The following is a 24,398-nucleotide window of genomic DNA, read 5'->3' as shown; positions in this document are numbered from 1 at the left end:
AGGGAATTGTTAACTCCCTCTTGAAACCTTGCCTTCTTGCAAAAATTTTAAAAATTCATCTGCAATCTCATCAAACTAGAAATGCTCATCCTCGTCCTCATCTTCAACTACTAATGCATGTCACTTTCCTTTCCTTCCTTGCATGAGCTAGGGTTTCTTCATTCATTGATACTCTAGGTCTAGCTCTAGGGTTTTATCTACAAACGCTAGGGCTTTCAAAAGATCATATCCTTCTAGACTCCTAAGAATTTCGAATTTTATTAACAACGTTTGCAAGTCTAACATGAATGATCGTTCTGTTTCTCACCAAATTCATCACAAAAAAACTCACACGAAACAATATCTTCATGCTAGTTCTCATCATTTTCCGGTGCAAAAATTTGGGGTTCTCAACACTCGTGCCACCCGTGCTCTGAGGATTTCTGATGAGAATCACTTGCAAGAAGAAAAATCTCATCTTCTGAAAGTTTTTGAAAATAATGGCTATCGCAGGCATAAAGGCTTCAGAGCTTTTCAAAGAGCCAGTGAAGAATCCAAGGTTAAACCTGCTCGGGATGATCTAATCTCCAATGTGCAGCTTTCGTTTATCCAGGGGACCACCAATAGGATTGCTCATATTCTTAAAAAGAATAATTTTTTTGAAACCTTCAAACCCCTTAGTACCATTAGAAATTTGCTTAGATCTGTTAAAGACCCTGTGAACCCTGAAGACATGAAAGCTGTCTATTCTATCCCTTGTTCTTATGGGATTCCTTACATTGGGGAAATTGGTCGGTCTAATAGCCAATGAATCCAAGAACATGCAGCAGACATTAAGCACAAACGTTCCTGCTCCTTAGCTTTGGCTGAACATGCATAGAAATCTAAGCACCATGTCTGCATTGAGGACTCTCGGGTCATCGCAAGAATTGATCAGTTCCATCATAGGAAGCTACGAGAAGCCATTGAGATTGAGAAAAAAATGCAATCAATCTCAACAGGGACGATGGTTGGAAATTATGCAGGAGTTGGGTTCCTACCCTCTCTTCTTGATTGCCCCTTCTTCTTCTTCTTTTTAAATAATTAATTAATTTATTCTAAAAATGATATAATAATATTAATCTGATTTTATAATCAATATACATATATAATTATATTCATTCGTATTCTATAATTAAATATTAATTTTATTCAATTTAATTTAGTCTAATCTAATTTAATTTTATTAAAAAATAATAATAATAATCAATAAATTAATTAATTAATTAATCAATTAATTAATTAATTATTATTTCAATTGTTCTAACAACTAATTTCTAACAGCTAACTCCTAACAGCTATTTCATAACGGCTAATTATTAATTTATAATTAAATATTAATTTTATTTAATTTGATTTATTGAATTTAATCTAATTTAATACCTAAATAATATTAATTTTATTCTTCTAATAGCTAATTCTTAACGGCTAACTTTGGATCTAGATGCATCTCTGCTATTTAAACTTATGGGTAGATTGATTTTTCACCTTTGTCCTAGGGATGAACCACATTAGATGGTTTGAAACGTCGACCAAATCTTAATGATGTGATTAATCCAAAAGGAAACCTCATTATCAATATGGATCACAAAAGTCTAAGATCTAACCTTGTAAATTATTCTGCTATAGTCATGGAACCAATCATTACGCTGATCCATGCCATCATATTATCTTGAACTTTAGAAGATCATTGACCACTTGTGAATCCCATCACAGGAATTTATTGTTCTATACAAAAAATAGGTAAGCTTTCTTCTTAGCTCCCTCTGGTTCTTGGAGTAATTAAAAACTTCAGATCAGATCATATGTCATGCTTGAATCATCCATACCATAGGCTGTCTTAGATATGCACCAATCATTCGTATGTTGACCTTGTTGGTCAGCACCTTGTTCCAGCCCTATCAGTCCTTAAAAAAAAATATGTCCTTGATCTAGACTTGCTGTAGCTGCTAGAAGCTTCCTATCTCTGGTATGTATATAAGGCAGCCCAATCTATGACTCAGTTCTTGTCCTTGTTCTATTTTGTCCTTTCTCTATATTAGATTTAGGGAGACATTCAGCGTTCTCCTGTTAACCAAGTTTCTCAGGGACATCATCTACAAGTGCATCAAATTCCTGTGATGACTCGTCTAACCACTCCTCACATTCCATGACATTATCCAACCAATCACTTGTAGGCTAAACTTCATGGAGACAAGATTGGGTAAGAAAAACTCAACTCATTATCAGGAGAATATTCTATAAGAAAGGATTTTCTTTATCTCTCAAATCAACCTGATCCAAATTGCCCTCAGTTTGAACCATCAAAAACACCACCAACAGCAAGCAGGTTTCCATCATGTTTAATACCCCAGAATTTCCTTAGGGTGCCATAGTTGGAACTTGGAACACTGTAGGTGGCTGTGAACTTATGCCCACGGAATTTACTATCCATGTCATTGCTTGGGTTTGAAATGTTCTCTTTGCCAATGGCTTTACCTTCGTTTAAATGACCAGTTTCTATAACAGGTTGTGGGTTGACTTCCAAAAGGGTGGTCATTGACAATGTCCTTAAGGTGATCATTGGCAACCTGCACACAATGTTCTCTGTTGGTTTCTCAATTTCATGAGCTCCCACTCCTTCTGTTGAGACCAAATTAGGATAGTTTTCAGCCCTAGGGGCAAGCTCAAATCTTGAACCATTAATGGCCTCATCAGCAAACCCATCTTCATCTGCATTGAAATTCATCTCAAACTGTGTGCCTTGCTGGCTTCTACGCAGGTATGAGGCAGCTCGACCCTGTTTATAGTCTCTTGAGACCTTTCGGCCCAGCACTAGGGTTTCTACCTAGTCTCCAAAACTGTATCCCTGTCTTCTCACCTGATTGGAGAGGTAATATGAGACTGTCCAAGGATAATAAAGCAGTGATTGAGGATTTCCAGCTCTGAAAGACATGGTTCTCAGTCAAGGTCTACAAGTAAAACTAGGGCATAAACCAGCCCTAAACAGATCCAACCAGAACCCCTTGGCTTCTTCTTGGCTTTTCTCTCAACTAGCTCTGATACCATATTGATTTTCTTAAGGAGAAATCTGATATTCTACACTGATAATTACTTCCAATGATTTCTTAAACAAGTTTACTTATGTCACATTCATCATTAAGCAATTATTCATAGAAAATCTCAACAGCAATGCAATAATGACAGTAGGATCATAAAGAGACAGCCACGCACTCAAAGACACAAATTTTTCACCTAAGGAACCCAAACTCGTGAGAAACCCCATCAATATTTTCTAGAAGAAATTCTTCAATTCAAGAAAGGTACAATCCGATTTTCCAGTCAAAACAGGTCAAACTGACCACAGAAACAAATAAGTCAAACATGGTCAAACAGACCAATTTCAGCCTTCCTGCTGCTGCCTCAGAAATTCGGTCAACATGGGCGAATTTCAGTCTCCTGCAGCTCTTCTGAAATTCAGTCAACTGCCCAGAACAACTGCCTAAAAAATCTCAGTCAAACCTTGTGGCCACATGTGCTAGCTAGCCTGCTGGTCCACGCTGGTCAGATATAAGATAAACTCGGCTGCCACAGAAGATTATTCTCCACAGAAAACTCAGCTCCTTCACATGTGTGAACAGAAGAATAGATGTTATGAGATGATCTGAATTGCTCCCAAGTGATATGGTCGAATGGCAATATATAGTGGTTTTAGGGTGCCCCAGAAGGTGTGTCTTCTTAGCTGGGCCGACTTGACTTTTGGAGACAATAAATTCAAATTTTAATTTTAAATTTCTTCCTTTAGATTTCCCTCTAGGGGCCGACTTAAGTAGCTGGGAATACCGACCGTGGCTACCCCAAAAATCAACAATTAAAAATCGATGGTTGTTGAATCTAATAATATCATTAGTGAATGAATCATATATGTTTTAAGTTATATCACATAAATTTTGGTTCTAATTTTTTTAAATGTTTAAAATTTTATATGTGATGCAACCCAAAATCCCTCTGCAACCTGAATTTCAGAAGTCATGTCGTTGTCCCCATCCCTGCAAACCCTGGCAACTAAACTCTTAACATTTTAGTACAAAAAATGGAACATGGAGCTCTAAATTTAACACAAAGGTTCTTCTACTGTTCTCGAATCTCAACAACTTCAACATATAAATCAGATTTCTACCTGATGTCAATATCTTAGAGATATTACAAGGTTATCATCTTTATGAACAAATTCAACTTTTAGAGGAAAAAGTCCACACAAGTCAAACATTTAAGCAAAACCATATATGCTTCTATTGAGACGTCTTGAGAGAATTACTTTGCAAGAACAAAATATATGTCTAAGTGAACAATCAATACTTAGAAAGGAGTAGTTACTGCTGTCAATGTAATTCTCCACACAATTACTTTATGATTCTCACTGGAGTATGAACCTGCGATTGGCGAGCAAAAAGATATTGTCGGAAATCAAATTCTCTTAATGTGTCATCTTGTGCAATTTGGCTCAAAGATTTGCGCCCTGGCTCCAACAATGCGGCTTGATCATCACCCTGATCCACTGCACCAAACTCCTTCAGCTTTATATTCGTGCCATTCACTGCCAAGTATTAGTTAACGCATATCAGGAATGCAATCTTTTGGTGAGAGTATAGATTAGCATGTAATTTGATGGAAGCTAAGAGTCAAGAAGAGGAACCAGAATTTATATTCAAAGCAATTATGTTACTCACTAGCATGGTTTTAAATTTTAATCATTGAAAATAACAAGAAGTTCATTTCATCCCAAATAAGTGAGATTTTTGGCAAGTGAATAAGCAGCATCCATTCATCTTATCCATAAACAATCCATCAACTGAATTAACAGTACCATTCAGGATTTCTAAATGACTGGCTTATGTTAGGGTTTAACAAATAACGTTCTCCCTTATATACAAGAATTTAGACTTCAGAGTTATGCCAGGAAATTAAATTATCATTTTGCTCTCTCAGGAGATTCCTTACACTCCAGGGACAAAGCTGCCTTTGGACAAAGGTTCCTTCGAATGAACCAAAATGCTCTAAGCATTTATATCAGATTTACAATGGTTTTCACATACTTAAATAGTTTTCAAGTATCGTTAGCACATTAAGAGAACAGTCCTGCTAATCCAAAAAGAGAACAACTTGCTAATCCAAAAATATCTAGTTCAGGGATGTCTTGGGATATATGTCAATATATGCTAAGAAATACAAAATAAGCACAGACAACAGACAGTGCTCAGATGATATATGTCAGGAAAGACATGTTTTCTAAAGACAACAATCTTTGCATAGAAATAAAAGGTATGATGTTATCAAACAGATATAATTAAAAACCTGGAATGAATCGTAACATAGATAAAGCATGTAAAATCTAATAATCATCGTGTATAAAATACTAAAAAGGAAATCATTGTTGTGAGAATGTATAAAAATATGGTTAGTCAGCGCAACTAAGAGACAACAATTCAATTTGCTGACCCCCACTGTATGTTAATACCAGGGTTGCATGAACAGAATAAGCAAAAGATTAGATATATCAACAGTGCAACCAATATCTTACCAAAACCCACCAGGAAGCCCGACCTCATCAACCACAAATCACCAGAGAAATCAGGGTAGAACAGGTCACCTCAACAAAATCAAAATCGAATTATAAAATAGGATGGCCAGGACAACAGAGCCTATCATGTGGGTTGATAAGGTCGGGAATTTTTGCTATGAGCCAACTTGATAATGAAGGGGATGCTTACAATTAGTTCAAGTGGACAAAACAAAAAGGTAAAATGTAATGGCCTCTCAATGCATTTAGCAAAATGATCACAAAGGATTTCTTCCAAAGATTTTATGATGATGATAAAAACAACATTTTTACCAAGTTCACCCATTTATGCCAGTGACAATTGACAGATATGTTATCTCTCAAACACTACCCTAGGAGGAAAATTCTTGACAACAAGAAGAGAGCCTAGAGGAACAACAAACAAGCTACCCTCTATCATCTCATTAGCCTTGCCCCACATATCAAACTAAGGAAAACTACTCTAGCCTAGAGTGAATCCCTATGTCGATCTAAGCTAAAATCATTCTAGATCAAGCACGGGAGTGCAAAATAGCCTAAATTGACAAGCACGGATTGGATTATTATATTGTTTGTCATCCATATCAATGCTTTTGGAGTGGAAAAATGGAGTAATTAGCTCGCGTGACCATTTTCACTGGCAAGACCTAGTTTAGCAAATTGGGCTCTGAAACCTTCAAGGAGCAGTTTTAAGCATTAAACAACATTTTTTGGGGGAAAAACTTTGCCGCTTTAGCATGCACCTTTTTTCTTATTGTACACACAAAGACCTTTCCAACGGGGCGAGAATCGCCTCAATCCAAGTCCTATGCAAAAGCTATGCCACTCAGAGGTTGACCTTCCTACTTTAACCACCATAATTCGAGATGATGCCATGCCAACCGGCATTATTCATGGAAAAGGGTCGAGCCAAGTGATCATGATGAAGCAAACTCTAGAAGAGTCAATATTGTAACTCTAGTTAAGATTTGAAGGAATCAAACTTAACCACTAGTCGGCTATCGGGCTATGTTATAACCAGGCCACTAGGAGGAAAAGGGGTTCCATTCCTTCCGCGTGCATTTTGTTCCATAGACGAGTAGAGTAGTCGAGAGGGATAGGGAGGGACCACACAGAGAGGGCTTGTGCATTGTAGTAGCCCATAGGCCACAAACCTTACTTCTTTGTATCTGTATTCATTTTCCATTTAGAGCAAGAGCGCACAGCGGCCTCACCTTCCAGTCGGCTTTTCTCCCGAAAGGGTTTCCCAAGATATATCTTGTGTCAATTGTGGTTTGCGAGTTTTTATTTCGCTATTCTTTATTTTCTACATAATTATACTTTGCATGCATACGTAATAAAGAGTCATTAATAGATCTAGAAATCTAAGGAGAAATAAACCCTCATAATGTAGATTTTTTATTTTCTAATATATTTTAATAGATCTGTTGTGACGAACTACCCAGTTGAATATCCACGGTAGTTTACAAATCAGCACTTCTTACCCAAGAAACCAATGTTGCAAGGATGGTTTATTAGTGAAATTAAACCAACAAGGTTTCACATTGTATAGGAATGTTTGCCTCATGGAAACGTTTTAAATATGTGCTAATGATCTCGACAAGCATCATAAGTGAGAAATTACTATAGTTAGGTGTCGCTCCTTTGCTTAGCCAATGCATTAGGGTTATGATGGTGGATTACAAACATGTACAGCGCAGAACCACACAAAAAATTGAGCTTGTCGATATTTATTTGAAGATTATGATTAAATTATGATAAGGATATATGTCTCAAATCAAACTCAAGTAATCTTATCACACATACAAAATTTTCTTTAGGGCACATTATAACCTATTGCATGATGATGGTCATCCCTAGGATGACAAGGGAGGGCTTGTACTACCACTTGGAGCCCCAATGTTGGAGAGAGATTGTGCCAAAACATACTCCTAGCCCCTTTGAAGTGATGCAAGGCACCCAGAGCATGGTTTTGACACTTTGAGGCATTTGAGGCACTTCTTGAGAGCTTCCCCTCAACGATGGAGTTGATTATGATGATGGAACATCCCTCTAGCCTATTTCATGCACTTTCAAAGAATTTATTTCCCAAAAGGGCATGACATCATGCTTATGGACAGCTTTGACCCACACTTGTGGGTCTTTCGTGGCATATTTTTGTTATTATGAGCTATTGGGTTGGCTTGTAATCCAATATCCCAATTCATACTCAAAATCAAACTTGTTATAGGGATTCTAGGCTAATATTAGTGAGTGATAGACCTCATATATGTTGAGGACCACTCACTTCTTATTTTTTGTCATCACACTTGTATTTCAGCCAGTAGAGAAGGGAAAACCAGTATGTTCCATGTCTACTGGCTCTTCCTTAGGGATTTTTCCGGGGGCTTTGCCCAGAAATCTCAAGTGTCAATTTTTGTGGGTTTTTATTTTTATCTTTAGCATTTAAAGTTCAGATTTAGTCTTCAGTGTTTCTGCTCATAAAAATCAGATTGCATGTGTTTGGGTTAAAATACAATATTGCGAAGAAAATTATTGGAGTTAGAAATCTTACTGTTGACCAAGTGTTTGATGAAATTCTTGCATGAGATAATCACGTTGCAAGTGAAATTTCAACACAAAATTCCACTGAAAAGCAAGAGGAAGATCGTTGAGGTGATAGTGGCAATATACCTCATTATTGCAACAGGATTTTGCCCTTGCCTTATGAGTCCCCTCACAAGGCCTGCTAAATTTTGAAGCAACAGGGCCAGACCCTGGAAGATGAATGGGGATCAAAAGCATGATTGATGGCAAGGTAAGGGTCAAACACAATGCAAGGAGAAAATGCTCTACCTTACTAGAGCTCCAAAGCATGACATTTGGTAAGCAAAAGAGTGAATGAGCATGGAAGGTTGAACATTGTTAAATTTGGCGACTAGGGCCAAACTCTACCTTGGACAACTCAATTGATGCCACTGATATTTTTATTGGATTCCTCTTTCTGAGAGGTGTAGGATTGATCTAAAGACCATCTCATTTTGACATGTACAAATGGAATTATGAATTTATTTCATTTATGGACAAATTGTCAAGGTTGGCCAGCAACCTAATGTAGGCTCAGAAGCCCAAAAGACTCGTCTCTTCACCCTCAATGTTGCATATAAATAGAAGGTGCATCTACCTCATTTGGACATATCTCTCTCTCTCCTCATCTGATTGGGTCGTACAAACTTCAAGCAGCCTTCTTCTCCTCCACACATGCGAAAGTTTTACTGCGATTTTCTGTTTCCAGCATTGACCAAGTTGTAGGAAGTTTGACCAGCACTAACCTTGTTTGACTGTCATTTTTGAGGGATTATTTCTGTTTGAACAAGATGCATTCTTTGGCACAGAAACCGAGATTTTGTGTTGTTTGACCAGCATTGACCGCAGCAAGTTTCACCACAGGTTTGACTGTGCATTTACCAAGTTTGACCAATTTCTTCAGGACTGTTTTGGACTACTGTTGGAGGCCGAATTGACTGGGTTTGACCAAGCTGATTTGGAGGTGTAATTTTACTAAGTTGACCAACATTGACTTTCTGGTTAGGGCATCCTGATGACTATAGTTTGATTGGACAGATTTGACTGTGATTGGGCAAGTGAATTTTGTATATTGTACTCTCTCTCACTGTTGAACTTTTGAAGAATAATAAGAAGAATTGATCAAAGGGTTTCCCCACATTGGGGTTTGTCCCTAGCATGCGCCACATCTTGTGTCCTCTTGTCTTGGCTTGTCTTCTACTGTTTTTATTTATGTTCTATCTGCATTTATTGTCATGTTAATGTGATTGCTAATCTGGAAATTGATATTGGGCTAATAAGAAAAATTGAAGTAAATTGCTCTTAAGCATAGAACATACCATTGTTATCTAAAATTAACAATCACCCACGTCAAGGAGTTGCATATGACATGTTTACGACAAGTAGGGGTGAGAAATAATCCCAACAAAGGAGTTGACACATATTCGGAACAGTTTTACATTTATCAACAATATATCACCTAGGTCGCAATATATCACAAGTCATTCCCCAAGCTGATAATAATTATCACGATAATTTCAATATTTACCATTACACAATGGAAATTATCACCTTATCCGCATCAATCTCGCCTTATATCTGGATCCTTGGTCTTTTCACCCCCTCATTTTGCAGAAGTGAATTAGGGGATTGAGTATGTAGATATTGTGACCATTTTAGCGATATGAGGTATTGTTGAGTGTTCATTAAATAAGAAGTCATCCTCTCTACTCAATCCAGGATTTCATTTTACAATTGTCCTTATCTTCAGTGTTCCATGGGGACACATCCCCCAAGGTAGGGTGCATGCACCTCACGCTTCCCACGCACCTAGGATGGGGGGATGCTTGGGGAAACGTTTATGCACATCCCCCTTTGGCGAGACATGGGGAGACGTAGGGGGAAACATTTCCCCAATGTAGGGGATGTGTTTCCCCAAAAGGGGTCCTTCTAGGCATCCCCCCTCAAAAGGGGGACACCTAGAAGCACCCCTTTTTAGGGGGGTCACCCAAAAGCACCCCTACTTAATGTTGCCTAACAACCCTTAAAATTTAAACATGTTTTAAAAAATTGTAAAAACAAATATTAAAAATATATATTAAAAAAAATTCATGGCAAATATCAAAACCTAAACTAATTTGCAATCCTTAACTCACGCATTTCACTTACCAAGCTTAACTCTACTCGGCTTAAGCCACATTGCTATATGACTTACCAGTTAATTGTTACCACTCCTCCCCTACAGCATGCCTTTAATGCTCCTTGTCCATTTTTAATTTTCAATTTCAACTTTTGAGTCGTAACTCTAGTCTCTAGATATCGATGACCTCAGACTAATTCTTTGACTCATCATTGTTTATTACTTTTGAGTTTGAATTATATCAATTTACTATTCCAATGTTCAGACTGTGGGAATATTCACCAACACTGAGAGGAAGGGTGATCGGCATTGGGCACTTTTTAACAATTTTAATCATATCAATTAAACGTTAAAATTAACAACACCATTCAACAATGCATAACAACATAGACATTACACAAAGGATTTTTAGGTGGAAACCCTTCCAAGAGAAAAACCAGTGATCTCTTTTTAATATATGTCTTAAAAATTACATCAACAGGAAGCTCCAGCTTCCAAGATTCTCCAACAACGACTGGAAGGAGGATCCAACTCCCTAGTTTTATTAGCTCCAACTGAAAGGATGCACCAACACCCTGATTTTACCAACTTCAACTAGAACAATGTTCCAACAACCTGCTAGCATCAATCTGCCACCCTAGCACCACCCTACCACCCTGAAGTGTTCTCAGGATCCAACTTAAAGGAGACTTCAATCTTCGCCTTGCAACACCCTACCATGCTTAAGAATGAAAGATAAATGAATATGATAGATCTCACTAGATCGTGTATCTCTCTACTCAACAACAATACATAAAACCATTGCTAAATCCTAGCAGCAACACTCTGCTCATCAACAACATAAAACCCTAGCAGCATCATAAACTCTCACGGTCAATCCCAGTGGCATATTCTAACACAAACAATTCTCATACTTTGCAGCAAATCAATACTCGGACTCCCTATGTTCACAAACACATTCTCATTATTGGTCCTAGCAACAGCACATACATTAACATTGCCATAACCTCACTCATTCATACATCACTATCAACAATATAAGCTCTCTGCAACACACCAACTTTACCATACAAATGTTGACAAGACACTAATAGCAACGTATAAAATACAAGGATATAAAGGCAAGCTACACATCAGCAATATGTGTATGTGTGTGTGTGTGGTGTTGATTTTTGGTAGCATTGGATGTGCTCTAAGTCTCAAATTTTGCATGGAGGCTTAGGCACATGTATTCCAAAGAACCCAGAAAGTGTTTTCGAAAACTCCACCCAAAAACAGTTTTATTAAAATAATCAATTATTTTTAATGGGACCCTAAGTCTAAACTTAGGAAAATAAAATAATTAAAGGGTATTAATATAAACTGTGAGTGTAACTTCTAGAAGAAGACAAGGATCAAGCAGAAATGATCTTAGCCATTGATTAACTTCTAATCTTGGTCGTTGAATGTCAACGAGGAGATTATTTAAGGAGGCTTGAGGGTCACTTGGAAAGCCACAAAGAGTGAGTTCAAAAGTTCAATTTTCTAAAGCAGAGCAGCTGTCGAGAGAATATCGATAGTGAGCTTGTGCAGAGAGGGGCAGAGGAAGTTTGGCTAGAGGATCTTCTCCGGAGCCAAGAATACTCAGTAGAGAGGCAGAGAGACACACAAAGGAGGTAGTGCAGAGGGCAGAGAGGGTGATGCAGAGCCAGGAAGGGCTCACGCAGGCCCCACACAAAGCAGCACAACAGCTTCCAGCGCAAAGGTCCGAATTTGCTGAAGGAGCTAGCATTTCTGAGCCGGGAGGACTGGAAAAGGCTTCTGAAGGCAAATCGATTCTCAATTGAGCTGACGCAATGACTTAGAGGCTGACGCAAGGCCCACGCAAGGGCAGCGTAGAAGTAGCCAGGGAACTCGCAGTTCAGCTGCCAGATCAGCCGAGACTTGCAGTGTAGAGTGAGGTAATCTCACCAGTTTCTTTTGCTAAGTGATTTTCTCTGTAACTGGATTGTTGGGAGGGCATCCAAAGATTGTATTCAGAAATATTTCAGCTTAATAATAAAACCCTCAGATCTACTGCACCGGTTTTCCCACACCGGGTTTTTCCGGGGACATTTGTCCAAAAACAACTGTCATTTGTGTGTATCTTTCTCTATTGTTCTGTTCTTGTTTTGGGTATATTAAATAATATCCATTGTAGGACAAGTAATTGCGTATTGAATAGTATATAAAAAGAATTGATGAGATGATTACAAATGAGAGTGAGGGCCTGCTTTTATACCCTATGCAGATGCCCCTTCACAAATGGACATGTCCTTAGAACATGTCTCTTCAATACTAACTATTAGTTAGTTAATCATTAATTATGGTTACTATTGTTTACATTATTTTTATTATTTTATTATAAATTATGTTCACAACAGAAACGACATGATGAGTAATATCGGATGATGATGTTCTTGCAAGTAAATTCACTATCCTTCCCATTCAATTATCTCAACAAGTGCGGGGCATCTGGACTAAGGCTTCCTTTTCCATCTCTTCTGGGGCTTCTTGTCCATTGGTATAGTTATCGCTCAAATTGTACACGGAAATCCGACAATTCTCAGGACAGGGGTTGTCACTCTAATCCCTGCCCTCTTCATTTAAGTTGTCTCCAAACTGCAGACAAAGGGGGGTAGTTTCTATGGATGAAGAGATGAACTACTTGTTGGAAACTAACAAATAAAGCAAACACAACTGAATGGCCAAGAAACCTGGTGGAAATGAATAGGCAAGTATAATTATTGAGCACCACTTGATTATATTTATTGAGAGTGTTTGTTAGAGACCAGTGCCTTTAAGATTGATTACTTGCACAACTTCAAATATAATTCCAAGTCACTGGATGAACAGTTGCTGCAATATGTAAATTCTATCCTATATGAAGTGCAGGACCTAGTTCTATGTGAGATGTAAGCTCTTGGTTATCTTTAATTATAAGCCAAATCTAGATTTATCTTTCTTCTCAATTATTTTTGAACTAGTCTCGAACGCAAGTTGTAGAGTGTAATGTCCCTTCCTAAATTATTTTGGAACATGATTTATTTCTACATTTTGAGGCCAATTTTGGAGGAGATGGGACCCATTCGATTTTATTAGGAGACTTAGGAGTTAGAAGTAAGTTATTTTGGTTTTGTTCACACAAGGAAAACAAGCACTTCCTAAACCAATAGTTTGAATTGCATGAGAGGGAAAATCGATGGCTTAGTGATGGACCCATGAAGGAGGGTAAATGGAGGGAAAAAGACTCCACAAAATCTATAAAAGGAAGGCAACATTCCTCATTTCAACATTCTTGGCTTATTGAATTTGATTCTGTTGCTCGAGTTGTTTAGCCGGGTCACTCGTTGTTTAGCAAGAGTTTTCCAAGCAGACAACTCACCCTTTCTTCAAGGGACTTCGAGTGCCACCCTAGAGAGGTTCATCCATTATCATCTAAAGGAGATTTGTAGAGAAATTTTCAGCGTTTGTATACAGTTCGCCCCAACAGTGCGTATTTCTGGAGGACGCGGTATTGTATCTAGTGTGACCATCGCAGTGTTCTACCGAAGGACTATTTCTTGCCAGGAGAAATAAGGGAAGTTTTGGTGGAGTTGATTACTACATTTCCGGAGTGTTTGAGGAGGATTTTTCTGGTGTATTGGCAGGCATTGTGCTTCAGCAGATTTGGAGGGTATAGGGCCTTTTGGGGGTCAAATTTAGAAGGTCAAAACCAGATCAAACCATTTCTAGGTTTTTATGGGTTTTTGACAAAGACCCCAGATATAAATTTGCAGAATTTTCTGAGCACTGGAGGTGGGGTTTTCAGCCATATCTTTGCAGCAGACAGTGCAGAATTGTTGGGGATTGCACAGTGCCTTTGGAGGCCGAATTTGGAAGGTCAAAATCCGGCCAAACCATTTCTGAGTTTTTCTGGGGTTGGTAAAGGATCCCAGATATAAACTTTCAGAATTTTCGGAGCACCGGAAGTGGGGTTTTCAGCCATATCTTTGCAGTAGACAGTGTAGAATTGTTGGGGATTGCACAGTGCCTTCAGGGGTCGATTTTGGGAAGTCAAAATTAGGCCAAACCATTTATGGGTTTTTGTGGGTTTTGGTCAAGGAGCTTGGGGCTGAATTTGTAGCATTTTCCAAGTAGCGGATGTGGGGTTTCTTGTAGTTCCTTTCCAGCTAGCAGTGTAGTTTTTAGGCCAACGCAAAGCATCAGAGGAGCAGAAATTTTCCAATACTTGTTATCATTGTCTCATCACCTAGACTCTGTCATGCTTTCCATTGAGGCAAGCCCAGGTGCATTCATCCATACTATTGTACTGCTCCATTGATTAATAAAATGGTTCATCTAGTTCTTACTTCTGGAGTTTTAATAGCATTTGTTGATTGTTTTTATTTCTTGTGTCACAAATCGATTTTGTTTTGCATATCATTGTTTATTTAAGTTTGGAACATTACAGTGGTATCAGAGCATGATCTTGGCCCAGCTGTGGGTAACCAGTAATATCATGGGAGATTTGGGCATGTATGCACAGTGACGGGTTACACCATACACCACCCATGGCTCAAGGGAGATTTAATATGCAGGAATTCTGGGGTGGAATCCGTTGGAACGATGAGAGGTTGGCTCAGTTGAGGAAGGTGTCAGACCAAATCCATCCTTGTCCTTACAGCAGAGACACTAGAGGTGCACAAGCCATGGGAGTACAACCATCTACACTATGTGGGGAAAGCTGACAAAATCAGGGCACCAGATCTCCTGTAAAGGAGCAGGCAGGCCAGAGACAGTTAGAGGATGAGTCAAGGAGACAATTTTGCTGGTGGAGACCTGGTTTTAGACATCAGGGGCCTGAGGAGGAGATTGAGCATGAGGCAGAGGACACGCGGGAGTGTGAGGAGCACATTGGTATACCCAGTGTGGCACAAGAGTCACCATTGTTGGAGACCTCTTTGATAACACCAGTTGACACCTTGGGGGAGAGAGAAGAGCATACACCCATAGGGTCATCCATTGATGAGGTGCCAGGAGACACAAACATGTCCACTGTTGAGAAGGTGACATCCCTTGTTGAGGTATCCAGGGTCGTGACCGAGTTTTCAGGTGATAGCAGCGCACGACGGGATGATGAGGTGACAAGAGACATCACCACCCTTGATGAAGATCTGATAGGTACAAAGGCACCCAGATCTACAATAGAGTTGTAGGATGACAACCACATACAACAACATGGAGAGAACAGAGGGGTGTGAGCTAGTCATGGAGAGGTAGTTTGTGATTCATGCTGAGCCCATGGTGGAGGAGGACGAGCAGTCTTCTTTGGGGCCAACCACTGACTTAGAGCTGATAGATGCACAGACCATCCACAGAGTTGCGATACTTCTAGATAATAGCTCTCTCTGGGATTATAAGATTGGGGCCAACCACTGACTTAGAGCTGATAGATGCACAGACCATCAATAGAGTTGCAATACTTCTAGATAATAGCTCTCTCTGGGATTATATAGATGGGGCTTGCAACATTGCTAGACTACCTTTGCACCACAGAGAGAGATGCAGAGACTCCCCGACAAATTTTATGTGTTGACCAAGATGGTGAGTTGAGGCGACATGAGCTGCGTAGGGTGCAACACTCGCAGGATGGAGGGCTTGTTCTATGTGCTAGAATTTGTGCATTCGATCCCTCTCTTGGGGTTGGATGGCGAGAGATTCTGAGTTGGTACCCAGTGGAGTGGGCTAGACTCATGGAGATGGTCGTACTCCTGAGTAAAGCTCAGTGGGAGCTCTCAGACATCGAGGTTGCTGGAGGCCCAAGTTGGCATTGGGATCCAAGTGGGGCTTCCTATCCAATATCATATATGAGGGATGGCTATGGCATTGATGAGGTAGTCAACCTCGTGCCTAAGTGCATGCATTCCTTAGGGGAGTTCCAGTTGACGCTAGTGGCCAGGTGGTTTGTGAGCAGACTCCATTGGTTGTTTTGGCATGTTGGTTGCGCATGGGGCCGCAGGATGATTAGCATTCTCTGGCAGGAGTTGGTTGGAGGAGGTGGCATGGGTAGGCCACCAAACCGGATATTGTATGGAGACGATGTTCTCCCATTGAGGTTTAAGACTCAAGGGTCACAGAGGATCGACACAACAGAGATATCCCCTCTAGCAGGAGTGGAGTTAGGGTGCTCAGGTCTACCAGGATGGACGAGGGGACATGATGTGTGTCGTGGTGGGGTCACTATCAGGGTGGCAAACACTTTGGCACATGTGGGATACCATATGTTACAGGGTGGTATGATAGTAGGCAGTGGTACACAAGACTGCACAGAGTTAGGTCGTAGCATCGAGTGTTATATAAAGGGATGTGGCCTAATGCATACAGACCCAATTCTAGGCCATAGCACCCAGGGAGACTTATGGACAGGGACAGTAGGTGTACCATTGGACGCAGCTCACCTAGGATCGATGAGGACATTGTCGAGTATTTGGGGACACCATGTTTAGTGGAGGCAGGGCCTCGAGAAAGTTATCAGCAGATCTGAGGCGAACAAAGGGTTGTCCATAGGATTACTCTTGAGCATTCTGGCAGACTCTTGATCATATTCTTTGGGACATACCCACCCATCATCCTCCAATGTTGCTTACAGTCGCAGAGATTTTGGTTGTTGCACTTTGACACTCTCCAGTCAGGCAGCAGGGCATGGGGAACTCACCCTAGGCACTTGGATGAGCCACCACACGTCATGGGCTGAGAGGACACTCTCTAGTTGAGACATTTGGTAGGTGCACGAGTTGATGGTTACAAATTTAGGGATGGCATGGTTGATTGTCGAGGTAGCATATGGTCAACCCCTAGGCTCACACTTGAGGAGGTGACCAAGAGGGAGTTACATGGTGTTTTTTCAGTTGGACATCTTGAGGCGTTAAAGGAGCATGAGGTGCGGAGGACGGTATTCCTTGTTGGCAAGATGATGCCTATGCTTCTGGCAGTACCCGAGCACATCATCAGGAGCTCGGATAGCAGATCCCGTTGTGTGATTTGGCAGGCACAGAGCAGTTGGATATTTGCGGCATAGGCTCTTGATGCTCGGTGCCTACCTATTGGATACCTACAGAAGGCAGAGACGGGGCACCGAGGGGTCCAAATAGCTAGTAGCATATCACAGCGACAAACAAAGAGGATTGGGGGTTGTGGACCTCTAGTAAGGTTATGGGATCCAAAGATCCAATGGATTGTTGGGATACTCCACTCCTCAGTGAGCATGGTCAGATAACAAGCGGACTGATTCATTCACAGGCAGACACATGGGCGATCACCGAAATCCTCACTATAGGACAAGGCAGATTGTTTCTCGGGATTTCGGCTAGCCATGGAGTGATCGGCGCTGGCATTGTTGAGTCACCTTGGCAAGATTGGCCTACCCTCTATCATCGCATAGATTATGGCCGAGAGTTATGGGAGAGGAGGTTCTGGTACAAGCATGCTAGGCAGTGATTCATGACCAGAGTGTCATGATGTCAGCAAGATAGGTTTCTTCTGTGATGAGCAGGGGATTCTGGCATAATAGGGCTAAACAGTTCAACTACCCGTAGAGGTGAGTTGGTCTCTACAGGGAGGGTCATCCAGATCTTCCATTTGGTTTTAGTGATTCATTAATGGTGTGGGGAACTTCACCGGTGTGGCAGGGTGATCGACAAGAGGAGATCAGGGGAGGCACAGGTAGACGAGGGTTCAATTTCACCAGGATTGGATTGCATCTTCAAATACTCTTGTAGTGCATGAGATGGACTAGTCAGTAGGGAAATTTCATGGGGAGTTGGATAGAGTCATACATTATCATGATGCTCTACTTATTACTAGTATGCAAAGGGCTTCTGGTACCTATATATGGTTGGATAGCGAGTGGAGCACGGTGTGCTTCACATTGATTAGGATGTCTTGCGACCCTGGTATCGAGGGATTCCTTCATGTCGGGACAACGCTAAGATTGGGGATGACTCAATGGTACATTTGGGACCCTGGTATTATTGGTGGTTACAACGGTGAGCAACAATCAAAGAGGACACTTGTTCAAGCATTGCTTGAGGACAAGCAATTTTTGTCGGGGAGGACTGTTATGTCCCTTCCTAAATTATTTTGGAACATCATTTATTTCTACATTTTGGGGCCAATTTTGGAGGAGATGCGACTTATTTGATTTTATTAGGAGACTTAGGAGTTAGAAGTAAGTTATTTTGGTTTTGTTCACGCAAGGAAAATAAGCACTTCCTAAGCCAATAGTTCGAATTGCATGAGAGGGAAAATCGATGGCTTAGTGACAGACCCACGAAGGAGGGAAAATGGGGGGAAAAAAACTCCACGAAATCTATAAAAGGAAGGCAACACTCCTTATTTCATCATTCTTGGCTTATTGAATTTGATTCTGTTGCTCAAGCTATTTCGTCGAGTCACTTGTTGTTTAGCAAGATTTTTCCAAGCGGAGAACTCACCCTTTTTTCGAGGGACTTCGAGTGCCACCTTAGAGAGGTTCATCCATTATCATCCGAAGGATATTTGTAGACAAATTTTCAACATTTGTATACAGTTCGCCCCAACAATGCGTATTTCTAGAGGACACAGTAGTGTATCTAGTGTGACCATTACAGCATTCTACCGGAGGACTATTTCTTGCCAGGAGAAATAAGGGAAGTATTGGTGGAGTTGATTGCTACATTTTCGGAGTGTTTACAGTTTGAGGAGGATTTTTCTGGTGTATTGGCGGGCACTGTGCTTCAACAAATTTGGAGGGAGTAGGGCCTTTTGAGGGTCGAATTTGGAAGTTCAAAACCAGACCAAACGATTTCTGGGTTTTTTTGGGTTTTCGACAAAGACCTCAAATACAAATTTTCAGAATGTTCTGAGCACTGGAGGTGGGGTTTTCAGCCATATCTTGGCAGAAGACAGTGCAAAATTGTTGGGATTGCATGGTGCCTTTTGAGGTCAAATTTGGAAGGTCAAAATCCGGCCAAACCATTTATGGGTTTTGGACAAGGATCCCAAATATAAAGTTTCAGAATTTTCTGAGCACCGAAAGTGGGGTTTCCAGCCATATCTTTGCAACAGAGAATGCAGAATTGTTGGGGATTGCACAGTGCCTTCGGGGGTCGATTTTGGGAGGTCAAAATCAGGCCAAACCATTTATGGATTCTTGTCGGTTTTGGTCAAGGAGCTTGGGACTGAATTTGTAGCATTTTCCGAGTAGCATAAGTGGGGTTTCTTGCAGTTCCTTTCCAGTCAGCAGTGCAGTTTTCTTGGCAGCGCAGAGCATTAGAGCAGACATTTTCCAGTACTTGATATCATTGTCTCATCACCTGGATTCTGTCATGCTTTCCATTGAGGCAAGCCCGGGTGCATTCATCCATACTATTGTACTGCTCCTTTGATTAATAAAATGGCTTAGGGGGTTCTTACATATGGAGTTTTAATAAGCATTTGTTGATTGTTTTTATTTCCTGTGTCACAAATCGATTTTGTTTTGCATATCATTGTTTATTTAAGTTTGGAACATTACATAGAGAGAAGTCCAAAGGAAGGAGGCTAAGGCCTCATTAATGATACCTCTTGTAGAGTTCTAACCACCTAGGTGCCCGCAAGAGAACAGCGATGTCACTCGGGTTAACTACGGATGAGGGTTTAGAGCCCCCAATTGCTTGAAGAAGGTGGTCCTAGCTTCTTACAACTAAGCTTATGATTGGAGGTAGATTTTATAAATGCACTTCTAGCCCTAAAATGGAATGCAAGATGTGAGTGACTGCTTCAACAATATTATTAAATGAAACAAGTACTTCAACAATACTTCTAATAATATTCAATATAAGAGCAATTAAGTGAAGCACTTATAGAGCAATTGAATGACTATATCAAATGAAGCAAGATAAATAATTCTAGTAAAACACAAGTGACATAATCTAATGATGCACAATTATTAGCAGATTATTAGAATCTGTTATTGTGCTAGTTAATTTCACTTATGATCACAAAAACAAATTATTTATGACAATTCAAATGGAGACAAAACTAGAAATTTCAGACTTGTCAAATGGTCAACAGGTTCTTATCCTAGGATTAGCAATATTACTCAATAGTTAGGCCCAATATCAAGTTATCACTTAGATCATAAGCGAATGAAGCATATTAGAAACAAACTCAAAATAATGTTGCTAACAATGATTAACAATAAATGTTGGATACACAATGCAATGATGTAAAGATGCAATGACAATGCAAAATGCAAGAGAAAAGTCAAGGCAAGACTTATATGACCAATTCACCAATAAATTTCTCTCAATATCAGACTGCTGCAAATCCAGATCAGACTTCTGCAATTTACATCAGACCTCAGAAATACATAGGACAGCCACCATAAACCATTTAGATAGATGAATTAAGCCCTTATAATTAATATGTGTTGCCTTATATGAGTTATTAGCTTATATTAGGGTTGCTTAGGCTTATATTTTGATTTATATGCCACTGAAATCTTAATGCTGAGATCTGATATGATGTATGCAACAAGTAAAGAGAAGACAAGGAAAGAGATATATTCCTCAAGGTCTCTAGACCTTTGTCCAATGGCTGATTTAGCTAGTCAAGGTGCCAATGAGGCTAATCTTGGCATTAAATGTACTTCGAAGGCTTCCCAACCAGGGTTACTTGGGAGCAGGAGCGAAAACAGGGAGCAGGTGCAAAAACGGGAGTGGGAGCGACAATTTCAGAAGCTCCCGGTTTGGGAGCGAATCCCGGAGCGTTTTTTATATAATATATACATTTTTATATTTTTTATATTTTGATGCATATATGTCAACAAAAACATGTAGAATGATGAATTAGATATAAAAAACATTAAAAACATAGATTGAACCATATAACAACAATCATCTAGAAGTTATAATCTTCATCAACCACGTCCACAAGTTAGTAACATAGTAACATACAACATATTGAGTCTCGTGATTCATCAATCTCAAGCTTTCAAAATTCAATATATAACATTTATCATCATTGATCACCAAGTTGTACTTGTAAGCTAAGTGTAACCATTACAACAAATAATATCTAACATGAAATGAAACAACTTTCAACTTTCATGAAGCATCATATTCATAATTCATTACTAATGAGTTATAATTGCCAACTTCAAACTTCAAACTTAAATTGTCATATATTGTTTAAAAAATATCATAATAAATATGAAAGAGTCAATAGTTATAAAAACTACTAGAAACTAGAAAAGACAAGTAAATCTATTATCTATTGCTTATGCTTGGGCCTCTTGCCACCACGAGAAATGTCTAATTTTTTAGTCTTGTTGGAAAATCATGATCTTTGTCATTAATATCACCCTCTAAACATTAATATACAGAGGTATCTTTGTCATTACCTCTGGATCTGTATAGGGATCTTTTTCATTAATATCACCCTCTAAGCACTAACATAAGATAGAAAAAGCATAGCATGTCAAGTCAAGATTTTGTTTGAGTGATGTGTACATTTTTAGGAGGGTCATGATAAAGGAGTTCTACAACCAATGTCACTAACATCAAGGTACATAGAGGGTTTGGTGCTCTTGATTAAATACAAGTTCCATACCCTAATACATGACAAAATGCAATGGAAACATTGCAATCCCCCAATCCTGAAATCCTAAAAAACTGATAAGTCTGCTGGATTTTGAATGAAATCTAAAATTCTACTTTCTCCATATGAAATCCAATGAGGTCGAAACCACTCTCAAACATCCCGAGTCATTCATGGTAATGTTAAAAATTTAAGTAAAAGGATGGAAATGAAGATCAAGGAGAATGTCACTTTTACTTTAAGAATTTAACATTACCATGAATCGCATATCAATACTAGGGCAATAGGCTTCATCATTAAGCTACCCCACTCAAAACTTATTTGTTTCTTTGAAAAAAATTGCATTTGGAACATTACTGCAAAAAAAAATTGCAAAAAAGCTAAACACTCCCGAAAAGGAAGGGAGCATTTTTTCTTTTAGGGAGCGTTTTCGGGAGTGCACTCGCGAGGCCCTCCGGAGCCGCTCCTTCTCGGAGCATGAATTGGGAGCGGGAGCGAGAGGGGGTGGGCGCTCCCCCGCAACCCTGTGAATCCCAACACTTGCAAACAAAAATGTAAGTCTGAAATATGATGGATCAGCCACTAAAAACCCCATGGCCAAGCTACAGAAAGTCTTCCAAAGCTGCAGCCAAGGTAAAATGGAAAAATTTGGCCACAAACAAGTGAAGAATGGCCCTAAAACTTAGTGATCAGCCCTCCAAAGACCTACAACACAAATGTATTAGCTAGAAGACTGCAATATATAATGAATCAGCCCTCTTAGGGCTAGCGGATAGGGTTGAAAGTGCCTCTAGGGCTAGCGGCTAGGTCCCAAGAGCTAGAATGGCTAGGGAAATGAAAATTTGGCCCTTGAAACCCTTCCTCAATGGATGATAAGCCTACAAAAAAATAGAATTAGCCCACAAACAAACAAAATATACTGAAAATTCATTGAAAACCCTTGTCAAAAATTACATTAACCTTGCAAAACAAAGAATTAGCACTGGAAATCACTTGCAAGGAAGAAAATAAGCCCCTTTAGGGCTGCAGCTGGGCCTTAAAGGCCTAATTAGGGTTGCGGCCTACCCAGAAAGGCCTCTAGGAGGTTACGACTAGGTCTTTTAGCCCTCAAAACCATGTGGCTAGACCAGAAATGGCCTCTAGCCCTTGAGGCCAGGCCAATCTAGCCTCCAAATACTAAAAGATGCCAAAACTAACTTCAAATTTGAAAATCCACTTGCAAAACAACTTCAAAAAATATATTCTTCAGAAAAGCCCCAGTTGCAACTGCTGAAAAGCCCTCTAGGGCTAGTGGCTTCCTCTTCCAAGCCTAGCATCCAAATTTGGGCACTTGGGTCTCGTAGATCTTGGTCTCCGGACCTTAGATCCACCCTCACAAGCCCAACACTTTTCCCAGAAAGGTTGAACGGTTCCTCCTAAGGCTGAAGCTAGCCCTGAACCCCAACAGTTTCGACTAAATAATGGCTAGTCAATTCTGCTACATATTTGCCTATGAAATTTTGAAAACAAGTGCCTACAAGATAAATAACTAGAGCCCCAAGCAAAATATCTAGAAAAATATAAATTAAAACCACAAGTTATTATTTACAAGTGAGAAAACAACTTTACAAGGGTTTGGAGAAATTTACAAAATATTCACAAATTATTTACAATAATTTACAAGAGAAAATTAGCTCTATTTAGCAAATAAAACATTACTATCCCAAGTAGATTTTGAGAAAATAATTTGATGAAGAATAATTTTAATTTACTGGCCAAACCCTCCTGCCAAAAATAAATCATTAGATTAAAGCTTAAGGCCAAACAAGATCGATTTCCTCCCTCAGTCTTTGTACTTGGGATTTCCCAAGGGTTGGAGTACCTGTAGATCTCTATTCAACTCAAAAGATTGATTGTTAGTTCAAAGGGACTTAGATCTATACTTAAAACCCTCAAGATCTAGAGATACCTACTAGATCAAGTGAGCAGTAAATATATATCCAAGATCCAACACCTAAGGCAAGATACCTGTACCAATAGATGCTCCTACTACCAGCTATTGAAATAACAATACTCAATAATATTCCAAATTTAGAGCATGAAGCACAAAAAATACCAGCACATACCACAAATCAGTGAGACAGAAACACCTTGAATTGAACCCCAGAGTTTTTATTAATGCATAATTGCAGCAGAGCTTAAGCTCAGTACAAAAAAAAATCAACATTGTTCTATTTGAAGTTACCATGAGGAGCTCAAAAGTTTCCTTATATAGAAAAAATGAAAGGGAATAACCCCTCCAAGTGGAAATAATGGCTAGCTTGACTTGATCCTGGAGAATAACGGTTAGTTGCTTCTTGATCCATGCCAAAATCAACTCTTGTCCCTCGATCTTGAAAAAAATCGAATTTGTTGATGAAGGCCTTGATCCCACTCCAAAGAATTATTCTTACATGCTCCTTTCCTTCAAAAATGATCTTTGACTCAACCACTATGGTCCAACGACTTAATTTTTCTCAA

At 39.6% G+C, this 24,398-nt stretch overlaps 1 protein-coding gene across 3 annotated transcripts in view; it reads right to left on the bottom strand.

Moving 5' to 3' along the window:
• CLUB (TRAPP II complex TRAPPC10/CLUB) overlaps positions 1-24,398 on the bottom strand; it is a 386,678-nt gene that overhangs the window by 227,908 nt on the left and 134,372 nt on the right. For 2 of the 3 annotated variants that reach the window (XM_089395888.1, XM_089395886.1), the window contains exon 6: positions 4,419-4,594. In XM_089395888.1, the coding sequence (XP_089252014.1) occupies positions 4,419-4,594 (176 nt within the window). The remainder of the gene's footprint in view (positions 1-4,418; positions 4,595-24,398) is intronic. The other variant, XM_089395887.1, reaches the window with a different exon arrangement.

The sequence above is a fragment of the Pinus tabuliformis genome, chromosome 1_2 (genome assembly GCF_031772625.1).
Source record: "Pinus tabuliformis cultivar Carrire ecotype Pingquan chromosome 1_2, CPIR1, whole genome shotgun sequence".
NCBI classification, from domain to species: domain Eukaryota; kingdom Viridiplantae; phylum Streptophyta; class Pinopsida; order Pinales; family Pinaceae; genus Pinus; species Pinus tabuliformis.
The sequence above is the reverse complement of the archived record's forward strand: the minus strand, read 5'-3'. Positions and strand labels throughout refer to the sequence as shown.